This window comes from Nomascus leucogenys, chromosome 17, assembly GCF_006542625.1.
Source record: "Nomascus leucogenys isolate Asia chromosome 17, Asia_NLE_v1, whole genome shotgun sequence".
In the NCBI taxonomy this organism is placed as follows: Eukaryota; Metazoa; Chordata; class Mammalia; order Primates; family Hylobatidae; genus Nomascus; species Nomascus leucogenys.
Genome location: NC_044397.1, coordinates 88,908,005 through 88,924,641, shown reverse-complemented (window position 1 = coordinate 88,924,641; position 16,637 = coordinate 88,908,005). Strand labels below are relative to the sequence as shown.

At 47.9% G+C, this 16,637-nt stretch overlaps 1 protein-coding gene across 3 annotated transcripts in view; it reads left to right on the top strand.

Annotated features, from left to right (window-relative positions):
* The window catches only part of SYMPK (symplekin), a 48,254-nt gene that overhangs the window by 16,059 nt on the left and 15,558 nt on the right, over window positions 1–16,637 (top strand). For all 3 annotated transcript variants that reach the window (XM_030797315.1, XM_030797316.1, XM_030797317.1), the window contains 6 exons: window positions 81–330; window positions 4,518–4,688; window positions 6,186–6,425; window positions 10,055–10,209; window positions 12,170–12,320; window positions 15,949–16,153. In XM_030797315.1, coding sequence (XP_030653175.1) covers window positions 81–330; window positions 4,518–4,688; window positions 6,186–6,425; window positions 10,055–10,209; window positions 12,170–12,320; window positions 15,949–16,153 — 1,172 coding nt within the window. The remainder of the gene's footprint in view (window positions 1–80; window positions 331–4,517; window positions 4,689–6,185; window positions 6,426–10,054; window positions 10,210–12,169; window positions 12,321–15,948; window positions 16,154–16,637) is intronic.

The window sequence follows — 16,637 nt, the reverse complement described above, 5'->3', positions numbered from 1 at the left end:
TTGGTAGAGGGTGTTGGTGATTGATGCGTTGTCTTCACCTCTTTGTCTGTCTCTTCCATTCCTTCCTGGCCTGCTGGCAGTGGATGGTGAAGTCACGGGTCATTAGCGAGCTACAGGAGGCCTGCTGGGACATGGTATCTGCCATGGCGGGGGACATCATCCTGCTGTTGGACTCTGACAATGATGGCATCCGCACCCACGCCATCAAGTTTGTGGAGGGCCTCATTGTCACTCTGTCACCCCGCATGGCTGACTCAGAGATACCCCGACGCCAGGAGCATGATATCAGCCTGGACCGCATCCCTCGTGACCACCCCTACATCCAGTACAGTGAGTGCTGCCTTCAGCTGCCACCCCTGACAGCCCTGCACCAGTTTCCTCTCCTTCTCGCCCCTCCCTCTCTCCCCCTTGTCTTTTTTGGTTTTAAAGTTCTGGAACAGTGTGGGCAGTAGTTAAGAGCCCTGATGTTCAGATCCCAACTGCACTGCTTACTCATCGTGAACTTGGGCAAGTTACCTGTCTCTGTCCTTCATTTTCTTTTTTGTAAATTGGAGATGATAACAGTACCACTCTCACAGGTTTGTAGTGAAGTTCCATGAGCGTGAGCCAGTCGATGCTAGCTAGTTTTATGGTTTTCTTTTTGTTTTTTGTTTTTGTTTTTTTGAGACGGAGTCTTCCTCTGTCGCCCAGGCTGGAGTGCAATGGCACAATCTCAGCTCACTGCAATCTCCGCCTCCCGGGCTCAAGCAATTCTTCTGCCTCAGCCTCCAACGTAGCTGGGACTACAGGCTCCCGCCACCACACCCGGCCAATTTTTTTTTAAATTATTTTTAGTAGAGGTGCGGGGTTTCACCATATTGGCCAAGCTGGTCTCGAACTCCTGACCTTGTGATCCGCCCGCCTTGGCCTCCCAAAGTGCTGGGATTATGGGCTAGAGCCACCGCGCCAGGCAGTTTTACGGTTTTCTTAACGCAAATTATAAAAGTAGAACATAGGCCAGGTGTGGTGGCTCGTGCTTGTAGTCCCAGCATTTTGAGAGGCCAAGGCAGGCAGATCACTTGAGGTCAGGAGTTCGAGACCACCCTGGCCAACATAGTGAAACCCCTTATCTACTAAAAATACAAAAATTAGCCGGGCATGGTGGCGGGCACCTGTAATCCCAGCTGCTTGGGAGGCTGAGACATGAGAATCGCTTGAACCCAGGAGGCAGAGGTTGCAGTGAGCTGAGACTATGCCACTGCACTCCAGCCTGGGTGACAGAATGAGACTGTCTCAAAAAAAAAGTACTATGTATACACTTGGTGTCAAGCAATATGGGTGAGTATAAAGGAATAATATCTCCTCCCTCAGTCCTGCTTTCCAGAGATAAACACTGTTAAGAGGGTTATGTTTCCTTTCAGATCTTTGCTGTGCACATGTAGGGATTTGTATGTGTATATGCATAGTGTCTGCATTTGTTTGCTTTTCTGTTTGCAAAAATGAGGCCACGCTTTGTGTTTTCATCTCAGGGACATTAAAGTATAGTAGCTTGTGTCTGACACATAGCCTATTTTCCCTTCTCTCTGAGCCTGATTCCTCATTGGTAAATTGGGGATTGTTATTATAGCATCTAATTTAGGATGTAGGTATGAGCATTTGGTGAATTAATATGGCTGGAATAGTAAACATTCCATAAATATTAACTATTCTTATGTATTGTTTGACGGCCTTTTTGACTTAATAGTATCAGTGACGTCTTTCGCTGTGAGAATCATATTCAGTTGCTATACCATATTCTATAGTATAGTTACATTACATTCTATTAAGCAATGCTCTGTTGATAGTCATCTAGATTTTTAATTCACTGTTTTTTTCTTTTTTTTTTTTGAGATGGAGTCTCTCTCTTTCATCCAGGCTGGACTGCCGTGGCGCTATCTCGGCTCACTGCAAGCTCCGCCTCCCGGGTTCCCGCCATTCTCCTGCCTCAGCCTCCCGAGTAGCTGGGACCACAGGCGCCCACCACCGCTCCTGGCTAATTTTTTGTATTTTTAGTAGAGACGAGGTTTCACCGTGTTAGCCAGGATGGTCTCGATCTCCTGACCTGGTGATCCGCCCGCCTCAGCCTCCCAAAGTGCTGGGATTACAGGCGTGAGCCACCGCTCCTGGCCTAATTCACTATTTTAAATAATGTGGCGTTCAAATCAAAACTACAATGAAATGTTGTCTCGCCCCAGTTAAAGTGACTTTTATCAAAAGGACAACAAATGCTGGCGAGGATGTGGAGAAAGGGAAACACTTGTACACTGTTGGTGAGAATGTCACTCACTACAGCCTAAAAATTGTTTGGAGTTTTGGCCGGACGCAGTGGCTCACGCTTGTAATCCCACCACCTTGGGAGGCCGAGGCAGGTGGATCACGAGGTCAGGAGATCGAGACCATGGTGAAACCCCATCTCTACTAAAAAAATACAAAAAAATTAGCCAGGCATGGTGGCGGGCACCTGTAGTCCCAGCTACTCAGAGAGGCTGAGGCAGGAGAATGGCGTGAACCCGGGAGGCGGAGCTTGCAGTGAGCCGAGATTGCGCCACTGCACTCCAGCCTGGGCGACAGAGCGAGACTCCGTCTCAAAAAAAAAAAAAAAAAAAATTGTTTGGAGTTTGAAGGTTCCTCAAAAAATTAAAAATTGAGCTACCATATGATTCAGCAATCCCACTGCTGGATATGTAACTGAAATAAAGGAAATCAGTGTATCAAAAAGATACCCACATTCCCATATTTATTGCAGCACTAGTCACAATAGCCAAGACTTCGGAGCAAACTAAATGTTCATCAACAGATTAATAGATAAAGAAAATGTGGTACTCATACGCAATTGAGTACTATTCAGCCATAAAAAAGGAGGAGGTCCTGTCATTTGCAACAAATGGGTGGAAGTAGAAGTCATTAAGTGAAATAAGCCAGGCACCGCAAGACAACTTTGCGTGTTCTCACTTATTTGTGAGAGCTAGAAATGAAAACAATTGAACTCATGGAGACAGACAGTAGAATGATGGTTACCAGAGGCTGAAAAGGGTAATGGGCAGTTGGGGAGGAAGTGGGAATGGTTAATGGGTACAAAAAATAGTTAGAACAAATAAGATCTAGTATTTGATAGCCAGGCATGGTGGCATGTGCCTGTGGTCTCAGCAACTCGGGAGGCTGAGTTGAGAGGACCACCTGAGTCTGGGTGGCGGAGGTTGCAGTGAGCCGAGATCGTGCCACTGCTTTCCACTCTAGGCGACAGAGTGAGACCCCCATCTCAGGGAAAAAAAAAAGATCTAGTATTTGATAGCACAGCAGGGTAACTATACTAAAAAATAATCGTACATTTTAAAATAATTGTAATAGTAGGCCGGGCGCGGTGGCTCATTCTTGTAATCCCAGCACTTCGGGAGGCCGAGGCGGGCGGATCACAAGGTCAGGAGATCGAGACCACGGTGAAACCCCGTCTCTACTAAAAATACAAAAAATTAGCCGGGCGTGGTGGCGGGCGCCTGTAGTCCCAGCTACTCGGAGAGGCTGAGGCAGGAGAATGGCGGGAACCCGGGGGGCGGAGCCTGCAGTGAGCCAAGATCGCGCCACTGCACTCCAGCCTGGGTGACAGAGCGAGACGCCGTCTCAAAAAAAAAAAAAAATTAAAAAGAAAATCGTAACAGTATAGTTGGATTGTGTGTAACAAAACAGATAAATGCTTGTGATGGAGACCCCATTTACCCTGATGTGATAATTATGCATTGCATGCCTGTATCAAAATCTCATGTACCCCATAATTATTTACACCTACTGTATACCCATTAAAATTTTTTAAGTTAAAAAAATATTTATGGCATTCATTATGTTTCTGTATAGGAAAGGTCTGGAAAGATATCCACCAAAGTTTTAAGCATTAATTTTGGGGACTGTATTGAGGGGAGTGGTGTCACAAGGGACTTTGAGTTGTGTGTATATACACATGTATTCTAGTCTTTCACTTTTGCAAGCCCATGCTTTGAACATCTTTATAACTAAAAAAATTTTTTTTTTTAAATATGGAGTCTCACCCTGTCGCCCAGGCTGGAGTGCAGTGGCGTGATCTCGGCTCACTGCAACCTCTGCCTCCTGGGTTCAAGCGATTTTCCTGCCTCAGCTTCCCAAGTGGCTGGGATTACAGGCACGGGCCTCCACACCTGGGCTAATTTTTTGTATTTTTAGTAGAGGCGGAGTTTTACCATGTTGGCCAGGCTGGTCTTGAACTCCTGACCTCAAGTGATCTGCCTGCCTTGGCCTCCCAAAGTGCTGGGATTACAGGCATGAGCCACTGCGCCCAGCCCCTTATAACTAAATTTTTATACTCATTAATAGTCTCATAGAACTAATCAACCACCACATTTTCTGTTTTTCCCACCATTCATAGACATCCAGGTACCAGGATCTGTCCTTCTGTTTAGTCCCAAAAGCTGCTGTTTCCAGAGGCCTGGGAAAAAGGATGCCACTGACTGGTTCTCCTCTCTGTCTCTTAGATGTGCTATGGGAAGAGGGCAAGGCAGCCTTGGAGCAGCTGCTTAAGTTCATGGTGCACCCTGCCATCTCCTCCATCAACCTGACCACAGCGCTGGGCTCCCTCGCCAATATCGCCCGCCAGAGACCCATGTTCATGTCTGAGGTGATCCAGGCCTATGAAACTCTGCATGGTAGGTCATTGTCTTCCCCCTGCCTTGTCTTCACTGGCCAGTGTGCTCTTTCTTTTTTTTTCTTTGAGATGGAGTCTTGCTCTGTCACCAGGCTGGAGTGCAGTGGCGCAATCTTGGCTCACTGCAACCTCCACCTCCCGGGTTCAAGTGATTCTCCTGCCTCAGCCTCCCGAGTAGCTGGGATCACAGGACGCACCACCACACCTAGCTAATTTTTTACTTTTAGTAGAGACGGGGTTTCACCGTGTTGGCCAGGATGATCTCTATCTCTTGACCTCGTGATTCGCCTGCCTTGGCCTCCCAAAGTGCTGGGATTACAGGCGTGAGCCACTGCACCCGGCCTCAGCCTGCTCATTCTTAAAGAAATGTAGCTCGGTGCTGGACCCCGAGCGCTAGTCTGACAGGCCTGAGATTCTCTACATTAGACAGAAATCTTTTGGCATGTGACAGAAATTTGATTCAGGACTGGCTTTAATATTGAGGTATGTGGGGGTGAAATGACATGATGTCTATGAAATACTTTCAAATATTCCAGTCCTGTCCCCCCACCAAAAGGGAGGATAGATGTTCCAAGATTAGCAAATGTTGATGGGTACACAGAGACTCATACCATTTTCTCTGTTTTGTGAAATGAAAACCGAGAAGTCTGGGGTTGGGGCATGAATGCGTACAGGTCGTGGATCTGCATTTCTCCATCTCTCAGCTCTTTGTTTCTCCATCTTAGTTTCACTCTCTGGCCCTTTCCTTAGGGTAGCCCCCCATAGTTCATGGCTCCCATTCCGTTCACTTAGCAACACCATGGGAAAGAGAGTGTCTCCTTCCCAACCATTCCAGCAGAAGTCCAAGGGCTGACGGTCATTGTTTCTGATTGGCTGAGCAGAGATTAAGAGCCAGTCTCTGAGCCAATTACAGTGGCCGAGGGAATGTGGTGTTCTCACTGGCCCCAGGTCTCATGCCCACTCAGAAGGAGACTGGAGAAGGGGGGTTTCCCTCAACGGAGAGTGGGTGTGTTGGCTGAGGAAGGGGCAGTGGATGCTAGGCAGGCAGAGTTACAGGCATCCTTTTTCACTGTGGAACAGGGGAGGCTCGCTTATCAGGGTGACCCATTAGAAAGTCATGCTAGTAGCAGGGAGACCAGCAGTGAGCTGTTGCAGCAGTTCAGTTGGGAGTTTCTGGAGGCGAAAGTGGTGATTATAACCCTCCCCAAGCGAAGCATATGTGAATTTCCAGACCAGAGATGGAGGAAGACAAAACTGTATGTGTTTACTAAAAAAGAGGGTGAGTTTTTCTCTTTGTTTTAAGATTGACTGATGGAGACTCCCAGGGTTTTAAGCATCAGCTTGTAAGGCAGAAAGCCACACTTTAGATCTGAGGGTGAAGGAACTTTTCTAGTAGATGCCTGCAAGACCACTGCCCAAGTTTGGGGCTGAGAATTAAGACTGGCAGCATGCCATGAGATCTGTCCACAAGACACAGCTCCTGCCACTTTCCTTACAGCCAACCTGCCCCCAACGCTGGCCAAATCGCAGGTGAGCAGCGTGCGTAAGAATCTGAAGCTGCACCTGTTGAGTGTGCTGAAGCACCCGGCTTCCTTGGAGTTCCAGGCCCAGATCACCACCCTGCTGGTGGACCTGGGCACACCTCAGGCTGAGATCGCCCGCAACATGCCGAGCAGCAAGGACACCCGCAAGCGGCCCCGCGATGACTCGGACTCTACACTCAAGAAGATGAAGCTGGGTGAGAGGGGCTGGTGGGGTGGGGCAGGCAGACCATGCTGAAATGTTTCATTATTTACCTTAAACTATGCTGAATTTGTATTTACTAAGATTATATTATGTGGGCCAGGCACAGTGGCTCACACCTGTATTCCCAGCACTTTGGGAAGCTGAGGCGGGCAGGTCACTTGAGGCCGGAGTTCAAGGCCAACCTAGGCAACATGGCAAAACCCTGTCTCTAATTTTAAAAAATTATAAAATAATTATAAAAATAAATTACATTATTTAATATGCTATATAAATTACAATAGAATTATCAAAATATACATTTAATAAATTATGCATTATTTAAATTTTACAGAAAGGAATAAAATGAAAATAGTCTCCCTCTTCTCCCTCTCCCAGGAAGTAACCACTCCCCAGGTGTGAACACTTCCTTATGTTTTCTGCCAGAAGTGCTTTATGTAGAGTGTGGAGCTCTTCTTTCATTCCTTTGTTTTAGTTATCAGAGAATTTTCTTTCTGAAGTAATTTTCTAGTGGTTGTATTATTTATCAATAGTGTCAACTATGGCTTTTCTTAACTTTAAGATTTTTTTTTTTTTAATCACACTTTTTTTCTAGAGCATTTATGAAAGATTTATTTTTTCATTTTAAAAAATAAGGAATTAGGCTGGGCACAGTGGCTCACGCCTGTAATCCCAACGCTTTGGGAGGCCAAGGCATATGAATTACCTGAGGTTAGGAGTTCGACACCAGCCTGGCCAACATGGAAAAACCCCATCTCTACTAATAATACAAAAATTAGCTGGGTGTGGTGGTGCATGCCTGTAATCCCAGCTATTCCGGAGGCTGAGGCAGGAGAATCACTTGAACCCGGGAGGCAGAAGTTGCAGTAAGCCGAAATCATGCCATTGCACTCCCAGCCTGGGTGACAAGAGTGAAACTGTGTCTCAAAAAAAAAAAAAAAGGTTGGGGGGAAATTGCCAGGCACAGTGGCTCATGCCTGTAATCCCAGCATTTTGGGAGGCCGAGTTGGGTGGATCACCTGAGGTCAGGAGTTCGAAATTAGCCTGGCTAACATGGTGAAACCCTGTCTCTACTAAAAATACAAAAATTAGCCATGCGTGATGGTGCGCGCCTGTAGTTGCTGCTACTTGGGAGGCTGAGGCAGGAGAATTGCTTGAACCGGGGGCAGAGGTTGCGGTGAGCCAAGATTGCACCATTGCACTCCATCCTGGGTGACAGAGCAAGACTCCGTCTCAAAAAAAAAAAAAGGAATTTATCTAAAGAGTGAGGTAGGGATCTTAGTATATTTTTTCATAATTAAGTATACTAAGCAGAGTATTCTGTACCTTGTGTTGTTTTCATTTAGTTTCATTTACTTTCATCTCGGAGTTCTTTATAGAAATCTACCTCATCCTTTTTTTTTTTTGAGACAGTCTTGCTCTGTTGCCAAGGTTGGAGTGCAGTGGTGTAATCTGGGCTCACTGCAGCCTCTGTCTCCCAGGTTCAAGTGATTCTCATGCCTCAGCTTCCTGAGTAACTGGGACTACAGGTATGTGCCACCACACCCGGCTAATTTTTGTATTTGTTTCTTTTTTTTTGGAGATGGAGTTTCACTCTTGTTGCCCAGGCTGGAGTGCAATGGGGCAATCTTGGCTCACTGCAACCTCTGCCTCCCAGGTTCAGGCAATTCTCCTGTCTCAGCCTCCCAAGTAGCTGGGATTACAGGCATGTGCCACCATGCCCAGCTAATTTTGTATTTTTAGTAGACACGGGGTTTCACCATGTTGGCTAGGCTGGTCTTGAACTCCTGATCTCAAGTGATCTGCCTGCCTTCGCCTCCTAAAGTGCTGAGATTACAGGCTTGAGCCACTACACTTGGCCAGGGTTTGTATATTTAAAGTTATATTTTACCCACCAACTTTATCTTTCTGTTTCCTTTTTTTTTTTTTTTTTTTTTTGAGACAGTCTCACTCTGTCACCCAGGCTGGAGTGCAGTGGCCTGATCTTGGCTCGCTGCAACCTCCGCCTCCCAGGTTTAAGAGATTCTCCCTCCTCAGCCTCCAGAGTAGCTGAGACTACTAGCGTGCGCCATCATGTCTGACTGATTTTTTTGCATTTTTAGTAGAGCCGGGGTTTCACCATGTTGGCCAGGCTGGTCTCAAACTCCTGACCTCAGGTAATCCACCTGCCTCAGGTGATCCCCTGGTTGCCTCAGTACATGGGATCAGGAGGTACTTGGTGTCCCATTGTTGGAGATGTTAAGTTTGAACGCTTGGTCAACACAGTATCAACCAACTTTCTCTAGTGTCAAGTGCCATTTTTATCTTTGTCAGTAATAAGCTGGGGGAGATATTTGAAACTATGTAAAATACATGTTTCTCTTTAAACGTTCACCCAGTGATTTTTTTGTTTTGTTTTGTTTTGAGACAGAGTCTCGCTCTGTTGCCCAGGCTGGAGTGCAGTGGCGCAATCTCGGCTCACTGCAAGCTCCGCCTCCTGGGTTCACGCCATTCTCCTGCCTCAGCCTCCCGAGTAGCTGGGACTACAGGCGCCTGCCACCACGTCCGGCTAATTTTTTGTATTTTTTTTAGTAGAGACGGGGTTTCACCGTGTTAGCCAGGATGGTCTCGATCTCCTGACCTCGTGATCCCAAAGTGCTGGGATTACAGGTGTGAGCCACCGCACCCAGCCTCACCCAGTGGTTTTAACATCCAATGATGATTGTTGCCTGAGTCTGTTATTCTATACTGGCTCCAAAGAGATTTTCCTTCTACATTTATTAGTTGACATTCTGCTGTAAGGAAGAACTTTCTCTTCTTCTTCCCACTTATTATCAGGAATAAGTTGTTTTGAGCATTTCACTTACTAGCATGACAAGATGTTCTGGACTCCTCTTGTACTGTCTTTGCCCCAGCCCTGGAATCAGTCTTTCTTTTTAAGGAGACCTGGTTTCCTTTAAGTGGGGAATAGTTTCAGAAATCAAGGTCTGAGCACCAGGTGTGCCCTTAGCTACCGAGGGTACATTCTTGATAGCCATTGCCAAAGTGCCTTCTAAAAAACTGCACCAGGCCGGGCGTGGTGGCTCATGCCTATAATCCCAGCACTTTGGGAGGCTGAGGCAGGTGGATCACCTGAGGTCAGAAGTTTGAGACCAGCCTGGCCAACATGGTGAAACCCCATCTCTACTAAAAATACAAAAAAATTAGCTGGGCCTGGTGGCGCATACCTGTAATCCCAGTTACTTGGGAGGCTGAGGCAGGAGAATCACTTGAACCTGGGAGGCAGAGGTTGCAGTGAGCCGAAATCATGCCATTGTACTGCAGCCTCGGTGACAGAGCAAGACTGTCTCAAAAAATAGTAATAATAATAATCTCTTCTTAGAGCTTAGCATGATAAGCTGCAGGGGTGTTGCTTACTCCCATTTCCCAGATCAGGAGAACTGAGGCCCAAGATGAGTCAGGTAGTTGCCCAGGGTCATAAAGTGCTTTGGCTCCAGAGGCAGAGCTGCAGCCTGGATCTTCATCCGCTGTTTGCTCCTGTTTGCTGAGGCTGACTAGAGGCAGGGACCACCTGGGCACCCCGGGAGGATGGAGGGCCTGCTGCTCTCTCTATAGCCAGCATCTTGTTCTTTTCCTTTGTCCCAGAGCCCAACCTAGGGGAGGATGATGAGGACAAGGACTTGGAGCCAGGCCCATCGGGGACCTCGAAGGCCTCGGCGCAGATCTCCGGCCAGTCAGACACGGACATCACAGCTGAGTTCCTGCAGCCTCTGCTGACGCCTGATAATGTGGCTAATCTGGTGAGGATGGGTGGGGAGCGTTTTCCCCCTGGGCAGGAAGGAAGGATCTCCTTGGTCTTTCACCTGCCTCCACTTCACACCATCCACCCCCTCCAGAGTACCCTCCTAATTAATAAAGAAAAGGGATTTAATTGGCTTACAGTTCTGCAGGCTGTATAGGAAGTGTGGTGCTGGCATCTGCTTAGCTTCTGGGGAAACCTCAGGAAGCTTCCAATCATAGTGAAAGGTGAAGGGGGCGCAGCCATCTCACGTGGCAGAGCAGGAGCAAGAGAGAGGGAGTGTTGGGGGCCAGGGAGGTGCCACACACTTTTAAATGACCAGATCTTGTGAGAATTCGCTATCCTGAAGATAGCACCAAGCCATGAGGGATCCGCCCCCACAATCCAAACACCCCCCACCAGGCTCCACCTCCTGCATCAGGGATTATAATTCAACATGAGATTTGGGAAGGAACAGATATCCAGACTACATCAGTGAGCCTCAGGCCTGGGTATGCAACCCGCTTCTGATCATCCTCCATTTGGACGTCCCAGGAGCACCTCAGACTCATGTGGCAGAACTACACTTTTCCACTTTCTCCCCACGCTCCTCTCCAGGCCCCTCCCAGTTCCCAAACCAGAAACCTGGGAGTGAACCTCTTTTCCTTCTCTCCCTAATCCTTGCCCTCTTTTCCACCCCTGCAGCACTTACCCTGGGCCAGGCCCACCCTTTTCACCTGAAGCCCAACCCTCACTTGCTACCTGGCTCCAGCTTCCTTCAAGTAAAATTTAAGTTCCACTTGCCTTAGTCGGCCATCTTTGATCTAGCTTCTGTTAACTTGTTCTACCTTTTGTCTTTTTTTTTTTTTTTCTTTGAGGCAGAGTCTCGCTTTGTCACCCAGGCTGGAGTGCAGTGGCACGATCTCAGCTCACTGTAATCTCCGCCTCCCAGGTTCAAGCGATTCTGTTGCCTCAGCCTCCCGAATAGCTGGGATTACCAGCGCCCACCACTGCGCCTGGCTAATTTTTGTGTTTTTAGTAGAGACAGGGTTTCACCATGTTGGTCATGCTGGTCTCGAACTCCTGACCTCTGGTGATCCACCCACCATGGCCTCCCAAAGTGCTGGGATTACAGGCATGAGCCACCGCGCCTGGCCATTCTACCTTTTGTCTTATCACACACTAGGAATTGACCTTTTCAGTTTTGCCATGAAGTTGCTCATCAACATTTATAAAAATACCTGCTATTTGTAGTATAAAATACTATATGTGTGTAATGTGCCTCTTTTTTTTTTTTTTTTTTGAGATGGAGTCTCGCTCTGTTGCCCAGGCTGGAGTGCAGTGGCGCAATCTCGGCTCACTGCAAGCTCCGCCTCCCGGGTTCACGCCATTCTCCTGCCTCAGCCTGTCTGAGTAGCTGGGACTACAGGCGCCCACCACCACGCCCGGCTAATTTTTTTGTATCTTTAGTAGAGACGGGGTTTCACTATGTTGTCCAGGCTGGTCTTGGACTCCTGACCTCAAGTGATCTACCTGCCTTAGCCTCTCAAAGTGCTGGGATTGCAGGCATGACCCACTGCACCTGGCCTCTTTGGTTCTCTGGACGGGGTGCCAGCTCTGCTGCTTCTTAGCCTTCTCCCATGGTGTTTCTCTACGGGGAATACACACCTCTCCCACCGCAAAACCTTGTCCTGTATTATGCTGACTCCTGCCCTCCCCTCAGTTCTCAGCCTAGGTGCTTCTTGCCCAGGGAGCCCTTGGCCTTGTCTGGCTCCTTCTGTGGCTCACAGTGCCCTTCATGTTCCTCTCTCAAGCACTACACTGTATAATTATTTGTTTTCTCTGTGACTTCCCCAAGAGGCTGAGCTCCAGGAGAGCAGGCCCAAGTCGGTCTTAGGCACTGACATTTCCGCAGTATTGGCATGGGCATGGAAAGAATGCTTGTTGATTAAGGAGAGGCTCTCTTACTGGACATCCCACAGGTCCTCATCAGCATGGTGTACCTGCCCGAGGCCATGCCAGCCTCCTTCCAGGCCATCTACACCCCCGTGGAGTCAGCAGGCACGGAAGCCCAGATCAAGCACCTGGCTCGGCTCATGGCCACACAGATGACAGCTGCCGGACTGGGACCAGGTGAGTGTGTCCTGGCCCTAACCTGGGCCAGGGATTGGCACTTGTGGCTTCTGGGTTCTCCTTACTGGAAGAGCAATTTCTCGCGGTGCAGTTGAAAATCTTATGGGAGCTAAGGTGTAGATAATGACAGGTACCACAGATAGATAGCTTAGTGTTTTTAAGTCCTGGGCTTTGGAATCCAACAGACCTGGGTTTGAGGTTTGAGTTGAATCAGATCTCATCCACTTAATAGCTGTATGACTTTGGTCAAGTTAGTTAACCTCTGAGCTTCATAGCTTTACCCTGTTTTAACAGTACTATTAATGTGTAATACACATAAGTGAAATGCAGAACTCTTAATTATACACCTTAGTCAATTTTCACAAAGTGAACACACCAGTGTAACCATCACCCAGATCAAGATACAGGTTAAATATCCCTTATCCAAAATGCTTGGGACCAGAAGTGTTTCAGATTTCAGACCTTTGGATTTGGAATATTTGCATATACATAATGAGGTATCTTAGGGATGGGACCCAAGTCTAAACATGAAATTCATTTATGTTTCTTACATACTTGGCTCAAAGGTAATTATATATGATTTTTTTTTTTTTTTTTTTTGAGACAGAGTCTCGCTCTGTTGCCCAGGCTGGAGTGCAGTGGCACAATCTCGGCTTCCTGCAACCTCTGCCTCCCAGGTTCAAACGATTTTCCTGCCTCAGCCTCCCGAGTAGCTGAGACTACAGGTGCGTGCCACCACGCCCGGCTAGTTTTTTTGTTTTGTTTTGTTTTTTGAGACACAGTCTTGCTGTTGTCACCCAGGTTGGAGTGCAATGGCGTGATCTTGGCTCACTGCAACCTCCAACTCCCGGGTTCAAGCGATTCTTCTGCCTCAGCCTCCCAAGTAGCTGGGACTACAAGTGTGTGCCACCACACCCGGCTAATTTTTGTATTTTGTATTTTTATTTTTTTGAGACAGTCTCACACTGTCGCCCAGGCTGGAGTGCAGTGGCGCGATCTCGGCTCACTGCAAGCTCCGCTTCTCAGGTTCACGCCATTCTCCTGCCTCAGCCTCCCGAGTAGCTGGGACTACAGGTGCCCGCCACCACGCCCGGCTAATTTTTTGTGTTTTTAGTAGAGACGGGGTTTCATTGTGTTAGCCAGGATGGTCTCGATCTTCTGACCTCGTGATCCACCCGCCTCAGCCTCCCAAAATGCTGGGATTACAGGCGTGAGCCACTGTGCCTGGCCAATTTTTGTATTTTTAGTAGAGACGGAGGTTTCACTGTCTTAGCCAGGATGGTCTCCATCTCCTGATCTTGTGATCCACCCACCTTGGCCTCCCAAAGTGCTGGGATTACAGGCGTGAGCCACTGCACCTGGCCCTAGTTTTTTGTATTTTTAGTAGAGACGGGGTTTCACCGCGTTAGCAAGGATGGTCTCGATCTCCTGACCTGGTGATCCGCCCACCTCTGCCTCCCAAAGTGCTGGGATTACAGGCGTGAGCCACCATGCTGGACCTGTAATATTTCTTAATAATTTTGTTCATGAAATGATGTTTTGACTGCCATCTGTCACACGAGGCCAGGTGTGGAATTTTACACTTGTGTTTTGTTGAGACTCAAAAAGTTTCGGATTTATAGACCATTGCCACCGTAGAAATTTCCTCCTTGTTCTTCCAGGGATGCCTCAGGGCATCGAACTCCAGAGATAACCAGTGTTCTGATTTCTGCCTCCATAGACTAGTTTTACCTATTCTTTTTAATTTTTTAATTTTTAATTTTTATTTTTTGAGACAGATTCTCGCTCTGTTGCCCAGGCTGGAGTGCAGTGCAGTGGCACGATCTCAGCTCACTGCAAGCTCCGCCTCCCGAGTTCACGCCATTTTCCTGGCTCAGCCTCCTGAGTAGCTGGAATTGCAGGTGCCCGGCACCGTGCCCAGCTAATTTTATTGTATTTTTAGTAGAAACGAGGTTTCACCATGTTAGCCAGGATGGTCTCAATCTCCTGACCTTGTGATCCGTCCGTCTTGGCCTCCCAAAGTGCTGGGATTTCAGGCGTGAGCCACTGCGCCCGGCCCTAGTTTTACCTATTCTTGAACTAAACTAAATAGGATCACAAAGTCTGGTTTCTCTGGCTTGCCATATGGTTTTTTGTGTTTTTTTTGTTTATTTTTATTTATTTATTTTTTTGAGACAGAGTTTTGCTCTTGTGGCCCAGGCTGGAGTGCAGCGGCACTTTCTTGTTTCACTGCAACCTCTGTCTCCTGGATTCAAGCGATTCTCCTGCATCAGCCTCCTGAGTAGTTGGGATTACAGGCACCCGCCGCCACCATGCACGGCTAATTTTTTGGTTTTTGCTGTTTTCTTTTTTTTTTAGTAGAGATGGGGTTTCACCATGTTGGCCAGGCTGGTCTCGAACTCCTGACCTCAGGTGATCCACTCTCCTCGGCCTATTAAAGTGCTGGGATTACAGGCGTGAGCCACCACGCCCAGCCTGCTGTACATTTTTGAGATTCTTCCATGTTGTCGTGTGAGGTACTAGTTGGTTTTTTATTGCTCAGTAGTATTCTGTTATATGAATATACAATCATTTGTTTATCCACACCGGTATTGATGGACCTGTGGCTTCTTTCCAGGTTTTGGCCATTGGGAATAAAGCTGCTGTGAATATTTGTGTCCAACTCTCTGCATGTACACATGCTGTCATCTGTCTTGAGCATATACCAAGGAGTGGAACCATTAAGTCATAGGGTGTGATCAGTGCTATTAAAAACTGCTACAGGCTGGGTGCGGTGGCTCACACCTGTAGTCCCAGCACTTTGGGAGGCTGAGGCGGGTGGATCACCTGAGGTCAGCAGTTCGAGACCAACCTGGCCAACGTGGCGAAACCCTGTCTCTACTGAAAATTTAAAAATTAGCTGGGCGTGGCTGTGGGCGTCTATAATCCCAGCTACTCTGGAAGCTGAGGCGGGAAAATGGCTTGGACCCAGGAGGTGGAGGCTGCAGCGAGTCAGGATCAAGCCACTGCACTCCAGCCGTGGCGATGGAGCGAGACTCCGTCTCCAAAAAAAACAGCTGAGGGCTGGGCACAGTGGCTCATACCTGTAATCCTAGCACTTTGGAAGTCCGAGGCGGGAGGATCGCTTGAGCCCAGGAGTTCAAGACTAAGCTGGGCAACATATGGAGACCTCGTCTCTACAAAAAAATACAAAAATTAGCTAGGTATGTTGGCATGCGCCTGTAGTCCCAGCTAGTTGGGAGGCTGAGAGGCTGAGGCAGGAGGATTGCTTGAGCCCAGGAGGTCAAGACTGCAGTGAGCCCTGATTGCACCACTGTACTCCAGCCGGGGTGACAGAGTGACACCCAGTCTAAAAAACAAAAACAAAAAACAAAAACTGCTCATCATGTCTCCAAAGTGGCTGTACCATTTGCTGCTCTCCCCAGCAATGAATGGCATTTCTAGTTTAAGCCTCAGTTGTATTGAAAAGTGGGGATAAAAAGAATACCCACTCCAGGACAGTGTTGTGTGGATTTAAACAAGGTTTTGTGTGTACAAGGCTCAGAACAGAGCCGGGCACACAGGAGGTCCTTGGGTTGGAGCAGGTGGGTCTGACGCACTGGGTGTCCGTTTGCTGCCTCCCCCTCAGGTGTAGAGCAGACCAAACAGTGCAAGGAGGAGCCCAAGGAGGAGAAGGTGGTGAAGACGGAGAGCGTCCTGATCAAGCGGCGCCTGTCAGCCCAGGGCCAAGCCATCTCGGTGGTGGGTTCCCTGAGCTCCATGTCCCCTCTGGAGGAAGAGGCACCGCAGGCCAAAAGGAGGCCAGAGCCCATTATCCCTGTCACTCAGCCCCGGTAAGTCCTCTTCTGGGTGCTAGGGCAGGACAGCAGCCCTGCCCTGAAGGTCTGGTTCTCAGCTCGTGTGTGTGTGTATGTGTGTGTGTGTGTGTGTGTGTGTGTGTGTGTGTGTGTGTAAGTGAGAGGCAGACAGAAGGAAGTCTGGACTAGGTTCTCTCTGACTCCTGAGTCAGTGCCATAACCACTAAGCCTTTGCTGTTTTCTTTCCTGTAAAAAAAAAAAAAACAAAAAACCTTTTTTATGTCTAAAATTGGAATAACGATAGTATCTTTCTCATAAGGATCAAAGAATAATTAAATTAGTTTGTGGTGATGGTGATGGTTAGATAACTAGATTAGATAATTCGAGTGAAAAGTGATTGTGATTGTCAAGCATTTAGCATGGTTCCTGATGTGTAGTAAATGCTACTGGCTGTCACCATCATTGTCCCCATTATTACCTCCCTTACACACCACAAAATCCAGCCAGTCCTGCCCACCCA